The 16,152-nt window shown below is 35.2% G+C and overlaps 1 protein-coding gene across 2 annotated transcripts in view; it reads left to right on the top strand.

Annotated features, from left to right (window-relative positions):
* The window catches only part of PI31 (Proteasome inhibitor 31 kDa), a 78,664-nt gene extending 64,345 nt beyond the window's left edge, over nucleotides 1-14,319 (top strand). For both annotated transcript variants that reach the window (XM_090388343.1, XM_090388344.1), the window contains 2 exons: nucleotides 858-932; nucleotides 14,194-14,319. In XM_090388343.1, the coding sequence (XP_090244469.1) occupies nucleotides 858-932; nucleotides 14,194-14,245 (127 nt within the window). In that variant the 3' untranslated portion in view covers nucleotides 14,246-14,319. The remainder of the gene's footprint in view (nucleotides 1-857; nucleotides 933-14,193) is intronic.
* The last annotated feature ends 1,833 nt before the right edge of the window (nucleotides 14,320-16,152 follow it).

The following is a 16,152-nucleotide window of genomic DNA, read 5'->3' as shown; positions in this document are numbered from 1 at the left end:
TGCTCCTAAAAACTAAATAACAAAAAAAACAAAACAACAACATCCCAAAACACTGTCAGCAAGACCTTTCCTGCTGATGCTTGGACCCTTGCCTTCTTGGGGGTGGGGAACTATGATGTTGCCATTCCATGGACTGCTTTTTACTTTCAGGTCAAAATGGTGTATCCAACTTTCATCCTGGGTGATTAGACAAGAGAAAAAAGTCTTCCTCATTTTTTTTGGCACAGGGCTAACAACTCTTGTGATTTCTGTTGTCGATCAGCCTTCTGGAAACCAATCAGTAATCGGGGAATCCATCTTGCACTCAATTTCCGTAAAGGGAATTTAGTTGTGAAGGACTGTTTCAACAGAGCCCACAATAATCTTCACCTCCTGGAACAATTCACGCACAGATATCCGGTGATATTCCATGATTAACGACTCCACTTTTCTGATCGTGTCATCAATGGCAGAATGGGCGCAGATTCTACCGATGTCTGACCATGCCTAAACTGTCTATGCCAGTGCTATAATGGGGCTTCATCCTTATATACAGCAGTCATCTCCTTGTGGATTTCTTTAGGAGATTTCCCCTTCAAGAACAGATACCGGATTACAGCTCTGGCTTCAACTTTGTCCATGATGCTACTTTGTCACACGTTCAGCTCTGTAAGAGAAAAACAAATTAAGACAGAGCTGAAATTTTACACCTTTAGTACAGAGATATGTATGATGCTACACAAAATATCATGACTCTGCGATATGTGGAAGTAGGTGAGAGCGATTCTTTATTGAACCACCCTCATATGTGATGTTTTATAGCTAAACAAATTGTCAATACTGCTCTATAACCCTTATTATTAATACTATATTTTTAGAGGTGCTGTTCCACCAGGAGCACGATTTGATCCTTTTTACCCTCCACCACCTGGTACAGATCCTCATAGACCTGGGTATGGTAAATTTTCTAGATTGTTTGTTAAACATATCACAAAGTATTCAATTAATAAATTTCAACCTTGCAGAAATTATACATAAAAATTGATAAAACATTATAAATGTTTTATCCTTTTAAAAGTAATTTTACAGTAAATAAAATCTTACAATATTAAAATTAAAAATTTTTCGTTTACTAACAAATTATAAATCCAGTATTTACTGAAATGGATTATTGTTGCAATGCATTCCTGAAAAACTTTTAAAAAATGTGCTTAAGGTTTTATATTTATTTTAACTTTGATTTATTCTGACAAATGTACTACTAAATTCATATGGAAAGAAAAGTTTTTATAGCTTAAAATTTTTTATTGACATATGCATGTTTAGTGGATGATTACAAAATACAAAAAGTAAAAAATTACAGAGGTTAGGACTTTGATTTTAAAAATTTTTAATTCTAAATTAACACTGTTTAACCTAAAGTGGTCTGTGCCATGATAGTAACATAACTAGCCTGACTGGGTCTAGATAACTCAGAAAAGATCTGAAGGGAAAAAGTTTGTTTGACACCAGTTTTCAGAAGTTTATCAATAGATAAACACAGCTATTAATAGAAATATTTTCTTGATATTTCATTGGAGGATGAAATATGTATTCAGGAAAGGTGCCCTTTCTAAAACAAAAAAACAATTATAATAAAGCAAACAATAAAACTTTTTTTATATATTTAGTCTTCCAATGAAATATCAAGAAAATATTTCTATTAATAGCTGTGTTTATCTTTTGATAAACTTCTGAAAACTGGTGTCAAACCAACTTTTTTCCTTCAGATCTTTTGTTAAACATATCACACAAAGTCTTCAATTAATAAATTTCAACCTTGCAAAAATTATACATAAAAATTGATAAAACATTATAAATGTTTTATCAATGGTCCGGCTTAGGTCTTTTTAAGACCTGTTTCATTGTAGCTCTTGGAGGTGGTCTTGATCTCGCCATTGTTGCCTTGGCAATGTCTCTTGCCTGTAGGTTTGTGGTTAAAGGCTAATTTTGGGATCCGGTCTGGATTCATTCTTTCTATGTGGCTGATCCATTTTTTTTCTGATACTATTAGTCTTGTAAAGCCTAATAATGGTCTTAAAAATCTAGTTTGTGTGCATCTTTCTTATTTATGACCCAAGTCTCACAGCTGTAGAAGAGGGCTGATTTTGAAGTGATGTTGCACAGTCGTAATTTTGTTTCAGTTGTCATTTGTTTTTCGAAGGGGCATTTAATCGTTCCATTCATTTTATTATATTTTTGTAGTTTAGTGTGGATGTCTTTTCCTTCATTTTATTATTAAATTTCCCAAATAGGTGAAGTCAGATATTTGTTCTATTATTTTGTTATCAATAACAATTTTGACTCTTTGTATGTTTTTTCCACATAATGCCATCGATTTTGTTTTTGAGGTGGAGATTTTCATCTCATACTTTTTACCTATTTTATTCAGTTCATTTGCTGCTATCTGTAGTTCACCTTCAGATTTTGCAATTATAACTTGATCATCAGCATATAATATAGTTTGGATTTTATTCCTGTTGTCCAACTGTATTCCGTTGTTAATTATTTGTTTCCATTCTTTAATAATTTTATTGATGTAGATATTAAATAAATTTGGTGATAGTCCACATCCTTGTTTGACTCCTTTATTGGTGTTAATTGGGTCATAGTTGGCCCTTAGAATATTTTATGCAGACTTTTGAGTTTTTATATAGGCTTTGCATCACTTTCCAGAGTTGTGTTGGGATATTTTCTTCACGTAGAATCTGCCAAAGTTTTTTCCGGTTTACATTGTCATATGCTTTTTCATAATCAATAAACAGCAGGAATGTTGGTAGATTTAATTCTCTTCTTTTCTCCAAAATTTGTTGTAATGAGAAAATGGCATCTATTGTGCTTCTCCCTTTTCTGAACCCACATTGTTCTTCTAAGAATTGGTCACTGTATTTATTAAGTTTATTCTTTAGTATATTAGAGTATAGCTTTGAAGCAGTTGATAGCAGTGTTATCCCTCTGTAGTTGTGGAGCCTTTTTTGTGTAAATTGATTACTATTCCTGTTTCCCACTCTTTGGGTATCTGTTGCTTATGCTATACGATGTTAAATAATTTTAGTAGTGCGTTTTTTATTAAGGTGCCATCATATTTAAATAGTTCTACATTCAAATTGTCTATGCCTGGGCTTTTTCAGGTTTTTTTAATTTTTGTAATATTAACTCTAGTTCTTCCATTGTTATATTTTCTTCATCTTCGGTTACTACAGATTCATCTTCCAATACCCTAGTGCCAGGGTTATACCATAGTTTGGAATAGTGTTGCTTCCATTCTGTTTGAGAGATGGAGTTGGTTTTTATTTGATCATTTGTGTCTAGTTGTAATTTCTTAAAAATTTTAAAACCTCTTCTGTGTGGCCCTGTGATATCACGTTCTAAAGATTTAACAAATTTACCCCAGTCATCTTGTCGGATTCTTCTAGTTAGTTTTCTGACTTCTGCTCTAAGCTTTTTATATTTTATGTGTAGATGTAGGTCTTTAGTTTGTAGGAACAGTTTATAGGTCTTTTTTTTTTTCTCTTTTTTTTTTCTTTTTCTTTTTTTTTTTTTTTTTTCTCATTGATTGTTTGTTTCAATTCTTCATTCCAAGTTCTTAGCCAGTTTTTATTTTTTATAGGTTTATATCCAAGACTTCCTTCAGCAACTCCCAGAGTTGATTTTTTCATGTTTGACCAGATTTCCTCAACATTTCACTTTCATCTGATTTAAGTTTATCTTTCAATTGACTTTCATACAGGAATTTAGTGCTTTCATCTTCCAACAAATGTATTTTTAATTTCTTAGTAGTTTTTGTTGGTATTTTCTTATTTTTATTAAGATAATTTCTTTTTATTTTGAAAGTGCTTTCTACTAGGTAGTGATCACTGTCAATTTCACTGCCTCTGAATACTCTAGTGTCTCTAATTTTGTTGTTTAAATTTTCATTAATGATAATATAATCTATTATAGACTTTGTTTCTTGCTTCCCATGTGAATTTATGGATATTCTTGTGTCTGAAAAAAGTATTTGTAATTTTAAGTTTATTAAAAATGCAGAAGTCTATCAAGCAGCTTCCATTATTGTTCATTTTTGTGTATCTTAAATCCCACCCACATAACAGTATTTTGATATAGCAACTGAAGATTGAAGAGTGTCACTCTTTAAAAGTTTAAATAAAGAAAAAGAAATTTCTCAAAGAGTTTTAAGAAAAAACCTTGAATGATCAAGTAGGGGAGAGAGACCAGACCAGACCAGAAACATGAATAATTCTGGTCAGCATTTGGCAGACAAAAGGGATCTCGGAACTTGACCTGCAGATACAGGCACCATTTCCAAGAAGAGTGTTTGCTGCACTGGTCTTTTTTTTTTTTTTTTTTTTTTTTTTCTTGGTGGTTACCATCAGTAAGGTGGCTCAGTATAAAACAAACAGACACAATATAACTAAATATAACTTTAAATACATACTATATTATTATCCATGCTGTTTGTCCCTGTTAGGGGCCAGCGTCATGAATGAAGTTCCTCCAGCTGAATTTTTACAAGCTGGCTGGCCAGGCCTGACGCTCTTGGTTTTATTTTGGTGTTTCCTTCACCCAACCTCAATGCAAATGTTTATCATATTTAGTAGTCACGGGCTTGAACCCCTGTCCACTCAAAGAGTGTGTGCCATTGCACTTGTGCTAATGACCACTCAGCTACATCATAGGCATAAATATGTACTGATCAAAACAAAACAAAGATGCAGTTGGCAGTGCACAAAGATTGTTCTAGTATTTCCAATTATTGTACAAAAATTCCCACGATATTTTGAGGGATATTTGGAATTTTTTGTTCTATTTCAAAATTTTTATTTGTTTATTTCGAAATTTCTCAAAGAAACCTGGTTGATAAATACTCCCTTATATGATCACTTTGTCCTTTTCTCTAACCAGAAATAATAAATTCTGGCCATTCACCTCATGTAGGTCTAAGTGTTTTATTTTAAAAATTTTTGGATAAAAATTTATTTCTTATATCCTTATGGATAGAGTATGTGGTTACATGTAAGTTATGGGTACACCAGTTTTTATTTGTATTTATGTATATTTTTAGTTACAGTAGAATCCCATTAATCCAGACTTGACAAGACCGCACTCGATCTGGATTAACTGGAAGCTATCTTTAACGTACTAGTTTTTATTTAAAGTTACTAAATACAAAATTTTAACTAAATTGGTTTTTATATTAAATTAATAAAACAATATTTTTTAAAGTAAAAGAATATGGTAAGTAAACAGAATACTGTGCAAAGCAATCAAATTTTCATGTAGAAATTATATTACACAAAATTAAACACACAGATATTACAACACAACAAATAACTATTTTCCAGAAGTTTACTTGAAATAATCCTCAGTTTTTTTTTTTTTTTTTTTTTTTGCTTTAATTTTGAAACTCGTTTTCAGGCCACACGATCTCACAAAAGCTTCAATGTCAGAAGCTCACCATCAGATGTGTCATCCTGTCTCTCGAAATAAATCATTAGCTTCTCCAGCATTCCAGTTGCTTTAGTGTGACTCACGCCAGTTGTTTCCTCACACACTTCATCATCAGAGTTGTCGTCTTCATTAGCTTGCAACAATGATGTTGAGCATGCTTGCACAATGTCTTCATTAGTTACATTTGAACAACTCCCTAAACCAGAGGTTCCCAAACTTTCTCGGTTCACGACACCCTTGGTGTCCCAGTAATTTTTTCACGGCGACCCTGGGCCAAAAGAAATACCTAACACAGTGGTTTTTGACCTTTTAATAATCCGATTCTCTGTGTGTGTGTGTATCTACACTGAGTGATCACTGAATTATGATCACCTATCTAATACTTCGTAGGTCCTTCTTTTGCCCTCAGTACAGCAGCTATCTGATATGGCATTGATTCAACAAGATGTCAGAAGCATTCAGGAGGTATGGCCAACCAAGTTGTGTGTAATGCGGCTAGCAATGCAGGTATGGAGGTGATCGGTATATCCAGACGCCAGATATGCCTTTCCATAGTGTCCCACAAGCGCTCTGTGGGATTGGTATCAGTGGAGTAGTTTGATATGCTGGAAGTCAGAACTATGTTCCTCAAACCATTCCTGCACAACAAGTGGCACATTGTCATCTTGGAAGACACCATCGCCATTTGGGAAAAAGTGTAACATAGCAGGGTGTACACAGTCAGCAAGCAGTTGACAATAGCGGAGACCAGTGATATTTTGTTCCACATGCACCAGGGGTTCAAGTTCCTGCCAGTGAAACATGCCCCACATCATACAACCACCTCCACCGGCCTGCACTTTTGATACCATGCATGATGGATCAAGAGCCTCATGTTGTTAACGCCAAATCTGTACACGACCATCCACGATGTGGAGTAAATAACATGACTCATCCAACCAGCACACCTTCTTCCAATCTTTAATGTCCAACTTGCATGCTTTTTGCAAAAGTTTTTTTCCAGCATTTGATAAGGGTTGTCTTGTTAGCTTCATCCCAAGCTGCAGCAGAAAAATAAATGGCTTTCTTTATGTGTTGACATTTTTAAGAAGGTCCATAAAGTTTTATTTTTCTTCTAGCACCTCTTGTTGTTCTAATAGTGAGATTATCAACTTCTTTCTGTACCGTCGCTTCACAGCCTCTATAACTCCTTGATCCATAGGCTGTAATAGTGCAGTAACATTGGGTGACAAAAATTTTACAAAGATGTTGCCAGATCTCAGTTGTTCTTCTGCTGGGTGGGTTGAAGCATTATCAATGAATAAAACCTCTTTTTCTTACAGTCCTTCATCCCTTAAATATTTTTTTAACTAACGGAACAAATGAGATGAAAAACCAATCTTTAAAAAGATTGGTCATTCAAGCTAATTTTTGTGACATGTACGTAGCTGGGAGAGCATTTAAGTTCACATTTTTAAAAGCATGGGACTTAGCAGAGTTTCCTATGACTAACAGTGGTAACTTTTAATTCCCAGACGCGTTGCTGAACAAAAGCAATGTCACTCTTTTCCTTACTCGCTAAATAAATGTCACTCTTTTCCTTACTCGCTTCAGCTAAATAACTTCTTTATGTTATTTAGCTGAAGAGTCAAGTTTTGAGGCAAGTATTTCTTTGGGTAACATTTTGAAAAATAAACCAGTCTCGTCAGCATTAAAAATTTGGGATGGAACTAAACTTTCTTTACTAATAAACTTGAGAAACTGTACTTTAAATTCTTAGCTTGCAACACAATCACCAGGAAGATTTTCACCTGTAATTCCGAGCTGTCTGATTCCATGATGCTCCTTCCACCTTGATAACCACCCCAAACTTGCAACAAAAGACAGGTCACCTCCTAACTTTTCATTAAGGCTAAGAACCCTTGATTGAAGGATTGGGCCTGAAAGCCCCTTACTCCCATTCTTGACAAAACCAAATGCTTAAGACCTCATCCAAATTTTAATTTTTTTGTCTGCTTAATGATAGTTCTATTTCCTAAGCTGTCTTTGGCCATCATTTTTGCACAAAAGTTTTTGATTGCTTTCCTATTTTTTTGTTTATTTTTTTTTTCCAATCAGAAAGTTTGTTTTGCCACACCTATGTTGAGAGTGATCTTTTTTAAATTTTACCCCCTTATCAATGTGAAAAAGCACGTTCAGTTTGTGCTCCATTGACACAGTAATACTCTCTTTTTGTTGCCATCTTCTGTTAACCCAAAATCACAAAAAATAAATAAAAACAAGTAAAAACAGCAATACAGCAGGTAAAGAACTGAAGTAAGGTGTACGCATGGACAATGCCAGCAGCAGCTGTCAACTAAATACAATAGCTGAGCAACTGATTTGTGAGTCATTTCCAAGAGTGCACGATTCATCTCCCTCCCCATCACTGATTACGTGCTACGGCACACCATCACATTCACTCTTATCCAGTGCAGCAGGCAGTTACCTCTGCACTGGATAACTTGTAATCCCTATGGACTAGTTGGATTACATATACATGGACTAATTGTAGTCCCTTTATCCCTGCTCTTCTTGTTTACAATGACGCCATTAATACAAACTTTAGGCGAGGTCACACTTGTAAATATATTGTACAATTTTGATAAAACCACTAATAAGTCAGTTATTTTTGCAATTCCTTCCATATATATATATATATATATATATATATATATATACAGTAGTACCCCGACTTACGCTACCCCGACTTACGCGAACTCGGAGTTACGCGGTTCTTGATTTTTTCGTTTGGCAACGCTGCCGCCCACTATCTTCAAGGTCGTTTTTCATATGTTATCGATATCTGGTGCGACGGCGGAGATTGAGAGCGAAAGATGAACAAAATTCAACTTTGCTGCTTTTATGTTTTTTATATCAGTGAAGTTTTTTATATCACATTTCACCATAATAACGTAAAAACCAACACAATTCCAGCTATCGGTATAATCGCAAATGCAATCAGATCGAGTTTACTACCAGTTTATAACAGATTTCACTAGCAGAAACGCAACTGGATTTTTATTGTTTTATGGTAGTAACCCCTAGAAATGTGAGGTGTTAATAGTGTATCTCTGCCTTTATGGTGTTGTTTATTCAGTTGCTACATGCGCGCAGCTTTGTTTATGCGTATCAAGCGTGCTCCTCGTTTTGTAATTGTGCTTTATTCCCTAAAAATGAGTAAAATTAAAAGGTGTGAAAAGGAAGCGTCCTGGTGAAGACACTGCAGATTCAGAGAGAAAAAGAAAAGCAATTATCGATAAACAGAGGCGGACTGGATCAAAAATTCTTACCCGGGAAAATTTATAGTGGCCTCACACTATTGTTTATGGCCAAAATCACACTGGCCCACCGGGGTTTCCCCGGTAAGGCTTATGGCCAGTCCGCCTCTGTCGATAGAGAAAAAATATGAAATTGTGAAACGCTTTGAGCGAAATGAAAGACCATGTGATATTGCACGTGCTACAGGCCTAAATGAAGCAACGGCGAAAAGCACATGACAATTGCAAACTTGACAGGTTGAAAATTGAAAAGATCTCAATTGTAAAGGGCTTAAAAATTTTAGAAAACATAGACTCCAACGAAGAACGCGTTATAGCTACAAAGCAAGGAATAAAAAAATTATTAGCTTGCTACGAAGAAATTCTGCGTGAAAAAAAGGAACGCGCTGTGTCGTCAGACGAATTTGTTAGATTTTATGAAGCCATCGACATCGAAATAACTTTTTAACGTAAGTCATTTGTTTTTTTAATACATATTTTGTATTAATATGTATAAAGAACTGCAATTTTATTAATATTTTTCTTCTAAACTAGTGTTTTTGTTAGTCCTTGGTCCCAATTAAGCAAAATTTATATGTATTTATATGCAAAGTTGTACCCCGACTTACGCGATTTTCGTCGGACCCACCTATCGCGTAACTTCGGGGTATTACTGTATATATATATTTTTTTTTTATTTTTTTTTTTCCAATAGTTAGAATTTTTTCCCTAACAGAAAATCCAGACCAGATTAACAGGGTTCTACCATACATACTGGATTGTATAAGAGATAGCTTTTAAATAACGAGACTGTGTATGCAGCCACTACACACACACCGAGTGCCACCTGTGAAACAAAAGCATGTCGGTTGACCTTGAACCTTTCCACAGTTGCCTGCCAAGTCACACTCTAACATGCTCATTCACTTTGCAGTTAGACAGGTTTTTATTACCTTGTGTTTTTGCAGTTTGTTGAGAAAATAAGACTTGAACAACAAATCAACCTCGAATTTTTAACAAAACTAAAGAAAACACCAACTGAAAGTTATGAGTTGTTACGTCAAGTTTATGGGAAATATGTCAGGAACTTACATGTTTGAATGGCATAAAAGATTTTTAGAAGGAAGAGAGAATGTGGAAGATTATGAATGACCAGGCTGTCCAGTATCTACAAAAACTGATGAAAATGTAGAATGGGTTAGGACATTGATTAGAATTGATCATCATTTAAGCATTAGAATGGTTGCATCAGAACTCACAGACAAGGAAACAAATTTTAATTGAAAATTTAGGAAACGTATTATGCTGAATACGTCTCACCCAATCAGACAAATGTACTATATTGAAGTTCTGACAATGCTACATGAAAAAATCTGAAGGAAAGGAAGAAACCTGAATTGTGGAAGAATGGTTGGATGCTGCTGCACACGTGCTCTCTGTTTGCCAGTTTCTGCCCAAAAACACAAATCCCTGTGTGTGAACATGCACCCTACATGCCAGACCTGGCCTCTTGCAATTTTTTTTCTCTTCACTAAACTGAAAAGTGTACTTAGAGGAATTCATTTTCAGTCTGCTGAAACCATTCAGGAAAAAACTACCAAAATGTTAAAATGGTTTGCAGAAGGTGACTTCCAGAAATTGTTCTGTGCTTGGAAGAAATGTAGTAGTAGTAGTGGTGGCATGTGATACAAGAAAGCAAGTGTATGTGCTTATGCAGTATCAGCAAAAAAAAAAAAAAAAAATCACACCATTCCCTCCAAATGCCTGTCCAGTTCCTCCTTAAATTTATTTAACCTATCAACTTCCACGACAGATGGAAGTTTGTTCCAGCAATTAACCTCCCGCTGGCTAAAGGCAAATTTCCGCACATCTATTCTACATCTGTCTTTTCTTAATTTGAATTTGTGCCGCCTTAGGTTCGTAATCTGAACAAGTGGAAGGATCTCATCAGAATTCAGTGTGCTCAACCCATTCAAGGCCTTATACACCTCAGTCAGATAACCATGCAGATGCCTGGTCTCCAGCCACTGCAATTTGCAGAACATAAGCCTCTCTTGGTAAGAGGATCCCTTCATTACCCTCACCATTCTTGCTGCCCTTCTCTGTACATGCTCAGGCAAATCTACATCCTTCCTAAAATGAGGCCTCCAGACCTGTACACTGTCTTCTAACTTCTCCACTAATGCCGGTGTCCCCCAAGGTTCAGTTCTTTCCCCCACTCTTTTCCTCTTGAATATCAATGACCTTCTTCCGTTGACTGGAAATCCTATCCATAGTTCTGCTGATGATAGCACATTGCATTCAACTTTCCATTTTGAGAAACCTTGTCCAGCTCAATCAGCTTCAAGTTCTCGAAAATCTGCTGCCAATTCCTTAAATGCCGATCTTCAGGTAATTCTCCAGTGGGGCAAAACAACTTAGTTGATTTCAACCCTTCTAAAACTCAATCTTGTCTTATATCTCGCAAAAAGGATTCTTCTGCACCTATCTTTAGTGACACTCCGATTTCTAGGCAAAATGATATATCTCTTTTGGGGATTACCCTGACTTCTAATCTCTCTTGACACAAGCACATTATAAATATTGCTTCCTCTGCATCTAAAAAACTTGGTTTTCTCTTTCGCTCTCGGCGTTACTTTTCTTCCAAACAGCTGCTCACTCTGTATAAATCACAAATCCGCCCTGCCATGGAATATTGTTCCCACATCTAGGGTGGTGCCCCCAAAACCTCTCTCAGGCTTCTTGATTCCATTCAGAAGAGGGCAGTTAGGTTAATTAATGATTCATCTCTAACAGAGTCTCTCCACTCGCTTTCTCATAGACGCACTGTTTCTGCTGCATGCCTCTTCTACAGATACTTCCATGGGCACTGTTCTTCTGAATTGGCTTCTATAATTCCCGCTCTCTCTTTCAAAACAGTCCAAACATGTGCCGCCACCAGCCAACATCCATTTACTGTCCAACTTGAAACCCACAGAACCAACTTTTCATCTTCCTCATTTATTCATTCAACTGCCGTTTGATGGAACAACCTTCCTTTATACGTATTTCCTGAAAATTACAATCTACAGAAGTTCAAGTCTAATATCAACAAATATCTTCTTTCGTCTTCTCAACCTCCAACCCAAGCACGGTACTAAGTACTATAGGTTCTAATACCTCTCGTGTTTGGGGTTCTCATAAAAAAAAAAAAAAAAAACTCAAGGTGTGGCCTGACCATTGCCTTACAGAGGGACAATCACCTCCTTTTCCCTGCTAGCAAAATACCTATATATCATTGACAAAACCCCATGACCTGCCCTGGCAGACTGTCTGCATTGCTCAGAAAACGTCATATCTGACTGCACAATTACTCCCAGGTCTTTTTCATTTTCTACCACCTTAAGTGTAGTACCACACAGTTGGTACGTTTCTCTGGAGTTACTTCTACCCATATGCAGTACTTTGCATTTGTCAAGGTTAAACTTCAGTTGCCACTTCTTAGCCCATCTGCCCAAATTATCTAGATCCTGTTGCAGTAGCACACTGCCATTACTGTCATTAACAACCCTGCCAACCTGCTTATATCATCTGCAAACTTTGACACTAAGCCTGATATACCTTCATCAATATCATTGATAAATATACAAAACAACAGAGGATCCAACACTGAACCCTGTGGGACTCCACTAATAACATTAGTCCACGAAGAGCAGCACCCATTAATTACCATCCTCTGTCTTCTCCCACTCACCATCCTTTTATCCATTGTAGCAACTTACCCTTAATACCATTCTGCTCCAATTTGTACAATAGTCTTCCATGGGCAACAGTGTCAAAAGCTTCCTGAAATCCAAATATATGATATCAAAATTATTTTTTGCATCCAGTTTTTTTGTAACCACATCATAATATCCTATCAAATTTGTCAGACAAGACTTTCCCTTAATAAACCCATGCAGTGTCTGAATTATTGCTGCAGTCTTGTCTAGATGATCCTGCAATGCATCTTTAACCAGTGACTCCATTATTTTACCTGGAACAGAAGTTAAACTAACTGGTCTGTAATTACTTGTGTCACCCTTCGATCCACCTTTGTGAACTGGGGATACATTTGCACATCTCCAGTCCATGGGGACCTCCTCTGGGTCCAAGGATGCTCTCATAATTATGGATAAGGTTTGCTTAGTTGCTTTGCCGCCGCCTTTAATATAATTGGATAGATCCCATCCAGCCCAGGTGTCTTTCTTATGTTTAACTTCAACAATTTCTCCTCCACTTTGCTCTCAGTTATTACAAAATCATTAAGCACCCTGCTACAATTTGATAGCCTTCTGCCATTTTCAAACCTTAATAACTCCTCATGTGTGAATGTAGGTGCAAAATACTCATTCAGTTTGTTTTCTATCTGAGCAGGATCATCAACAGTGAAACCATCGATATCAAGTGGACCAATCAGATTCATTCCCTTCCTTTTAGAGTTTATATAAGTAAAGAAATCCTTGCTGTTTTTCTTAGCATCTTTTTCCAAACATTTCTCGTAATCTGCCTTCGCCTGCCTAACCTCCTTTGTGACCTGATTACAGACTTGATTATACCTGCCATAGGCTTCTGAGTCGCATGATAATTTATATGCATCCCATGCATTTTTCTTCTCTGTCACGAGTCTCATTGCCGACCAGGCTAGCCGGGTGGGTAAAAAGTGCCTGCCTGGCAACCCAAAGGTCGCGGGCTCGAATCCCTACTCAGGCTTGGATCAAAGTACTACAAAAAAAACCTTGGAAGGTTCATTATGGCCATAGAAGCCGATGCACCAACAACTACAAAAAAAAAAAGGGGGAAAAAAAAGTCTCATTAGTTCATTTGATAACCATTTAGGCCTAAACCTTGAACAATATTTCTTAATAGGTATGAAACTTAGTAGCTTCCTTGATTAATTCCTTGAATGCTTCCCACTTAGAATTTATCCATATGTTTGTCTCATGCACTTTAATAAACGGTCTATTAATTTAGTTTACCTAGATCAGAGATGAACTTTTGGCTGTTGCCAGTGGATAGTCTCCATTTATGTTGCCAAAAATGTTCAATTCCTTTAAGAATAACATTAAAAAAAGAAAAACATAAACTGAACATTTTTAAATTGAAATGCTTGTCTTTTAATCAATTAATACTCTACCATCAGTATTCTTGATGTATATAAAATCAGATTCAAGAAACTGTGGTGCAGAATGAAATCAGCATTGCATCTGTTCTTTAAAAACAATCATTAACAAGTCAAGAATTAAAAAAACTATGCAAAAATGTCACACATAAACACCAATATAATAGACATTGCTGTTTATGTGCATCCCTTACTGCAAGAAAACCTATATATGCTGTTGGTTGGCACTGTGCAGCAGATAAGTTCATCATCCCTGATCTTGATTATGGCATGCAAAGTTCAAATAGTTTTCTGTTTTACTTTTAGCCCTGATCCAGATCATCTCCGTCCACCAGATTATGATGACATGTTTACGTGAACCCGAAAGCTCTATTATAATGCAATTTTTGGTACATAAATACTGCTATCTTGTGTCAGTTTCTGAAGAAACTTGTTATAAACTGTATGTATATATATTTGTTCTTGCAGACAAATAAAGTTTTTTTGCAACTGTTACTTTAGTTAATTGTGATATTCCCAAACCAATTTATTAAGATGATTTTTTTTATGTGAAACACTACAAGTATCTATTTTGAAGCAAGTCAACATAAGTAAATTTTATATAAAAAAAAACTAGCCCTTAATGTTTTTTTTTATAAAATTGATCCAATGCTGATTTATGTAAATCACTTTCTGCCTTCACAGATCCAAACTATCAACAAATTTTGCATTGGTTGAAATATAATATAAACAAAATGAGAAGATGGGATTGATCTGAATGTAAGTCAGCACTACTAAACTTGATATTTTTGCCTCAAATTTTCATTTTTTTAGGAAATCATAATTTTGATTGGGAGATGAGAATTTAAGGAGAGTAAATAAAGATTTTCATCTCTGTGAGAAGTGGTTCTGTGATAAACTGAAAGTGTTAGAAGCAGTAATCCAGCCAATGAAAAATGAATAGAAATTATATAGATCATTCTATTTTACATTATTTATAATACCAAACAAAAAAGCATTGGAAAGGAGGGCTTATATAGGAGAAAAGGTCAATACCAAGTTGATCTGAATAAACTATTATTTGAACAAATTAATTACCCAAACTGATCAATTCCCAATTAAGTTAAATCAGCTGATCAATTTAGATAATCAACATCCCATTGGAGTATACAAGGGTTGACATTCCAGGACCGAGTGAATTTAAGCAGTGGCAGTATCTGGTCACCTGACACCATTAATCAGTGATTAAAAACCCCAAAAGGTTTTCTCCCTTCCTAAATATGGCCAGATTTTTTATTGAAGTAGTTCCTGAAGTGATTTTTGTATGCCTTTTGTACATAAATTATGCATGTGAACCTGTCAGGTGACCTACCACTTGCAATTATTTGGCCTTTTGCTTGAAGGGTGGCATGGCACTGGACAAGCACCATTGCTGTTTGTTTATAGTTTCAGGTTTTCTTCTCTCACCAATTTAATAAATACCTACAGTCTTACCTTCGTTGTTTTTAAAAGATTTATTATTGTTTTCAAATTGTAAAGATGAACACAAAACTTGATATTCTCAAGATGGATGTAACTCTGGGGGAAGCAACATACATAATTTCAAATTTCATTCACCAAAATTGAAATGAACATGGAAGCAACTAATAGTAACAAATATAATATGCGTTTTTTATTTTTTTAATATTTATATACATAAGAAGTTGAAATATATGTGCATGCACATGTTTGAAATTTCACATACTTAACTATTTTTAAACGGAAAAATTGAAGAGGCTGACGTTTCTATTTTGTCTAAAATGCTTTTTTGTAATTTTATACAGGATTAATATTTTTTGTTGTTCTTTGAAAATAAAAGGATGTTTTACAATGTAATTAATAAAAGCATGTTTTATTAAAATGTAATTTTTTAAATGAATCTTAAAGTATAAATAAATATTGAAATCTATTAAAAAAAAGATGAGATATTGGCATTGTTCAAGCAGAATTCAAAAAATACAAAAATTTTGTAGAAATTTTTTTAAAAAAAGTTGGATAACTGTTAGGTGACCCACTCTGTTAGTACTACAATTTTGAGACCACCACCAACATAGGATTAAAGAAACCAGATGTTAGAATAAAAAAAAAAAGTAATCTTTCAAAGTAACCATTGCTGATAGAGCTGTTAGAAACATTTTTTTAACACATTTGAACTGATTACCACCAATTCTTTGTTACTCTTCTTTTAATGTTCTGTACACCAGTATTTTATTCTGCTCCATAAGTATCCATCACTCAGGATGCTGT

The sequence above is a fragment of the Mastigoproctus giganteus genome, chromosome 14 (assembly GCF_048544385.1).
Source record: "Mastigoproctus giganteus isolate SK-2022 chromosome 14, ASM4854438v1, whole genome shotgun sequence".
Classification (NCBI taxonomy): domain Eukaryota; kingdom Metazoa; phylum Arthropoda; class Arachnida; order Uropygi; family Thelyphonidae; genus Mastigoproctus; species Mastigoproctus giganteus.
This window is presented reverse-complemented; position numbering and strand designations above follow the sequence as displayed.